Source organism: Phoca vitulina, unplaced genomic scaffold, assembly GCF_004348235.1.
Source record: "Phoca vitulina isolate PV1807 unplaced genomic scaffold, GSC_HSeal_1.0 scaffold573, whole genome shotgun sequence".
Classification (NCBI taxonomy): domain Eukaryota; kingdom Metazoa; phylum Chordata; class Mammalia; order Carnivora; family Phocidae; genus Phoca; species Phoca vitulina.
The window spans coordinates 932-6,135 of NW_022590260.1; the positions used below are offsets into that span (position 1 = coordinate 932).

The 5,204-nt window shown below is 55.1% G+C and overlaps 1 protein-coding gene across 1 annotated transcript; it reads right to left on the reverse strand.

Moving 5' to 3' along the window:
• Positions 1 to 657: 657 nt before the first annotated feature.
• On the reverse strand, positions 658 to 4,771 carry LOC116629303 (tafazzin-like). Its single transcript, XM_032399610.1, has 4 exons — positions 4,303 to 4,771; positions 4,006 to 4,134; positions 2,929 to 2,974; positions 658 to 2,682 (listed from the first exon to the last, which is right to left on the reverse strand). Exons 1-4 carry the CDS (start codon positions 4,409 to 4,411, stop codon positions 2,484 to 2,486), a joined length of 483 nt encoding a protein of 160 aa, XP_032255501.1. The 5' UTR covers positions 4,412 to 4,771; the 3' UTR covers positions 658 to 2,483.
• Between the last annotated feature and the right edge of the window lie 433 nt (positions 4,772 to 5,204).

Below are 5,204 nucleotides of genomic sequence, written 5' to 3' on the forward strand. Positions count from 1 at the left end.
GTCAAATAAATAAATAAAATCTTAAGAAAAAAAAGGGAAAAAATACTACTACCATGATTTTGGAACAACACATGCATATTTAGCTTTTGCAAACAGTATTTCTACTGACTTGTATAGCTTGTACAAGATCACTTTGATACTTCATGTCGTATCGTAAGGCCTACCCTTGGGGGGGAAATGGAATATTTTGGAACATAGAAGCCAAGTATGTCAGATACTTCCTTTAACACGTTGTTAGATCTTTGCTGCACGTCATGTATGTTGATAAATAGCTTTTCCCTGCCCACTTTCTCTCACTGAAGGTGCTTAGAATTAAGATTTTGTTTTGTTTTGTTTTTTAAATATTTTATTTATTTGTCAGAGAGGGAACACAAGCAGTGGGAGCGGCAGGCAGAGGGAGAAGCAGGCTCCACACCGAGCAAGGAGCCCGATGCAGGACTAGATCCCAGGACCCCGGGATCATGACCTGAGCCAAAGGCAGACGCCTAACCAACTGAGCCACCCAGGCGCCCCTTGTTTTCTGTTTTTAACTGTACAGTAAAACTTAGATGCAGATCAAAAAGAAGAACAAGACAAAAAGTTGACCGGGAGGGTGGCTCAGTCGGAGGAACATGTGACTCGATCTCGGGGTCATGAGTTTGACACCCCACTAAAAAAAATAAATAAACTTTAAAAATAAATTTAAAAAACTTAAAAAAAAAAAAAAGAAGTGGACATGGAAGGCCTCTGTGTGAGGTTGCAGAAGGGAGGAACTGAGACTCAGGAACCTGAGCAGAGTCCCCATCTCTCAGAGTGGGGTGTGATAAACAATGCCACAGTCACTAGCCACAACACTTGTAGCTTCTGCTTATGTTTTAGAGAAATGAAATAGCCTTCAAATGCAGCAAGAAGTGAAAGCACTCAAGGCTGTTGTCTCCAAGGAGGAGATCTGAGGATCTGGAGGGGTAGGCACTGCAGCTTTTCATTAAAAGCCCTTCATTTTTTGAGGTTACTTTATTACATTTCATCATGTTTTACTTTGACCACGTAGAATAAGAACCTCTCCCTTGACCTCTGACACCCTTTGATTACCTCCTCCTCTCCCTCCCTCCTCACAGCTGAACTTCTGGGAGGAGTGGACGTCCCTGCTATCCCCTCTCCCTCCTGCCCGACACTTCCTGCGGCTGCCACTTCACAGAAACGGCTTCTCCGGCGCCAAGGGGCCCTGCTTTGCTTCCTTCCTCTCTGGCCGTTGCTTCCTGCTGCCTTGGTGGCCTGCGTCTGTGTTTCCGCCCTGAGGTGCTGTCCTGGCTCCTGCTCTCCATCCACTCTCCCTCTCTGCAATCTTACCTCTACTTCTGTGACTTTGTTAGTGGTTGAGTCCCTAATATATTCCTGACTGCTCTTTTGAGTTCCAGAACTGCACATCCCACTGCCTCTGGCACTGCTCCCCTCCTCAGGTGACAGGCTCCTCAGATGAAACATGTGCAAAACAGAATTCACCTCCCCTCCCAACCCCCACACTGCTTTCCCTTCATCTCATCCTCACAGTGGCTCAGTGTCATCAGATGTCACCTAGTGTCATCTTCAAGCTATCTTTTCCTTACCCCTTCCCATACCCAATCTACCAACAAGTCCTGTTGTTGCAGGACTTCTCCAGCTCCCCACAGCGGCCTCCAGAGGCCCAGCTACAATCCTCTGCTGCCAGAATTACTGAGACAGCCCCTAACTGGGCTCCCTGCCTCCACTGGGCTCTGCTCCCATCCACCAGCCACGCTGCAGCCAGGAAGCTCTCTCTCTCTGAACCACAGACAGAAGCACATCACTGCCCTGATGAGAGAACAGAGTCCACAGTTCTTACCATGATTATTCGAGAACCTTCACATTTGGCCTGCAACCTACATTGTCTACCTTTATCGCTTACCTCTTCAGTGCCTGGCATGGGGTTCCTGTGTCTCGAATGCCTTTCCTTTCGTACTCCGCCTAGAAAATATTGTACTTCCCCAGAGGAAAGAGCAACCTGGATTCAAATCCTGGCTTTGCCACCTCTCACCCCATGACCTTGGACCAGTGGCTTAGTTCCTCCAATCCCCTTTATCTGGAGAATGGGGATCAAAATGGTCCCTACCTCCTGAGGCTCTCGAGAGGTGCTGAGTAGTCACCCAGTGTCACACCCTCACCCCACAAGCCTGTTTTCCCAAACTCTGCAGCTTCCAGCACATGCCACCACCACCACAGACCAACGACACCACACCGCCATCAGTGAGTCTCTTAGCTGTGGACAATGCCTCCTTGACTTCTAATGCAGAAGTCCCAGGTTCACACAGCCTTCAGGCAGTCCCAGGAACTGAGTGCTCTCCGCGAGGCCCTCACTCCCCCAGCCGCCAGCGCCACCTGCGCAGCCATGCCATGCAACTGGGACACACACCGCTGGGGCAGTGGCCCCTGGCTCCCTTTGTGCCCAGGCTCCATGTCCCACCTGGTCCCTCCACTCCCAGTGCTGCTCAGCCAGAAGCACTAGCCACCAGTTCCCGCTCCGAAGAAAACCAGAGAAGGCCCCAGAAGTGCCTCCCTGCGTTCACTCGCCCACGAGCCCCTTCTTGGAGGATCAGCTCACCTCGGCACACGGGCACACACTTGCCCAAGCTGAAAAAGCGGGAGTGCAGCTCTTTGGTGAAGCAGATGTCTGCAGCCGCAGGGGTCCTGAAGTAGGGACAGATGCAGTCATCCCTGCCTCCCCTGCACCCTAATTCCCTGCCCTCCCCGCAACATGATGCCTGACATTGTCGGCAATGTGGAAAGGAGGCACAGGAGGGCCTGTGGAACCCCACCCCGTGCCCTGCCTGTACTGCTGGACGCCGCCTCCTGGGCAGAGCAGGAGGAGGGCAAATCTGGGCAGAGACGGGTGAGGCCTGCCAGGCCCACTGCGAGGGGCCCATTCCTCCTCACCAACGCATCAACTTCAGGTTCCAGATGTGGCGGAGTTTCAGGATCCCTAGAGAAGGAAACGCTTCATGCCCCAGCTTGCCTGGTCCCTAGGGAGCATCTTTTTCTGTCACCCAGTTTCAGGGAATGAGGAGCGGGGGCAGCAGCACTACCATTTCCCTATGGCTAAAAGTAGCATCTTCCAGTCCCTTCGGCTGGACCCCATGTTGTCCCTGGCTTCTCCCTCTCTCCCATCCCCACCCATATCGTATTGGTCCCCACATCTGGCCTGCCTACCTCCCTGATACCTTTTGCCACTGCCTATCCTTCTACACCTGTCCCTCCAGTGTTACTGCCCCCACCCCAGTCCAGGTTACTGAATGGCTCTAAAAGCTCCTTCCTGGCCTCCTGGTATCTGCCTGTGGCACTCTACAGGCCCTTCTCTGCCCAGTGGCCAGGGTGGGCTCTAAAAGGCTCCGATTTGACCAACTGGCTTCCCATGAGCTCTACCACAGTCTAACCTCCTGAATTCATCAATAAAAGCCCTGGGCACCCCTCTACCCCGCCATCTGGGTTACTGGAGCCAAGCAACTCCCTGTGAAGTCAGCAGAGCAGGAACTTCTAGGTGGTGAAGTGGGCTCCCAAATGAGGCTGGTTAAAGGGTACAAACTCAGCCTGGGGCAAACCTGGAACCAGGACACACGTCTCCCAGCCTCTAGCCCAGACCTTCCTTGACAAGATACCCTTTGGTTCTCGGATCTGTTTCAATACTCTGTGGGACCTTCAACAGTTTAGAGAATGGAGGGTTCCACAGGCCTGATGCATCAAAGTAAAGCAGCCATCAATCAGACTTTGCCCTGCAGCTGTTTCCTCACTCCCTCGGTCCCTCCAAATTTCTGAGGCCCTTGCCAAGTTATTTTCTGAGAGGATACTGAAGGGGCCACAAATCCTATTTTAATCCTTGGGGCAGGACACCCCAGAAACAGGAGTGCCAGGGATTTGTAGAGAGCCCAGTGAGAAGTCAGTTTGTTCTACTTCTGTCTGGCCCCCTCCCGGGTTCTCTCCATGCCTCCCTGTGCCCATAACCCTGGTGCCAGGTACCCCAGAGATGAGGGTCATCCATGCAGGACTGGTGATTGGAGACAGTGATGAGGGGCGTGGCCGGGCCTCGGTTCTCGATGAGCTCGTACAGCACCTCCTTGTTGTGGACGGTGAGGTGGTTCATGTACTCTGGGGCGAGAGACGGACTGTGGGGAGAGGTCTTGGCCTCATTCTCCCTGGCTCCCAGGGCTCCCCCCAGCCAAACTAGCCCCTACCCACGCCCACAACCCCAAATCCCAACTCTGGCTGGGCGTGGAGAGCCGTGGCCGACCCTGCCTCGGCTTCGGGCCCACTCACTGGTCCAGAAGCAGCTGTAGGTGCCCACGAGGCCCATGACGACGCTGCTGGCCAGAGTCCAGGTGAACGGCGGCACGGCGGGGAACGGCCATTTCACACGCAGGGGCATCTCCCCCGCCCAGACCGAGCTCCCCCGCTCCCCCCAGGCAGCCCGGCGCTTCCCCTGCCACGGGGCAGCCTGTGGGGCCGCTCTAGGCTTGTGTCCTCAACCGCTGGAGAACTGGGTCCCCGGCAGGCCCGCGCCACAGACGGGCTCCGCTCGACAGGGGACTCGACCAAGGTCACCTCGCAGGTCAGGCCAGAGCCGGGCCGGCCCCCGCTCTCTCGCCACAGACGAGCCGCCACCGAGGTCAGGAGTCGGGGTTCGCAGTGAGAAGCGAGAGGGGCCGGCGGTGGCAGCCAGGGGCCCCGGGCCCCCGCCGGAAACCGAGCCAGCGACGGCGGCCGGCTCCCAGCGGCCTGTCGCAAAATGCTCTCAGGCCGCTTGACGGCAGCAGGGGCGGGCCCTTGGGCCGTGTGGCCCCGCCCCGCCCCGCCCCGCCCCGCCCGTCCCGCCCCGCTCCCGCGCAGAAGCGGGTTCCCGGCCGCTGGCGGCTGCGCGTCCTTTGTAGCTCCTTAGTTCGTGCCCAGAAAAGTCTCCATAGGTAACTTGGGCTAGGCGAACAATTACCTGACACCACTAAAGGTTGGAGCTGACGGGGCACTTTTATTTTTTATTTTTTATTTATTTTTATTTTTATTTTTTTATTTTTTTAAAGATTTATTTATTTATTTGACGGAGAGAGACCCAGCGAGAGAGGGAACACAAGCAGGGGGAGTGGGAGAGGGAGAAGCAGGCTTCCCGCCGAGCAGGGAGCCCGATGCGGGGCTCGATCCCAGGACCCTGAGATCATGACCTGAGC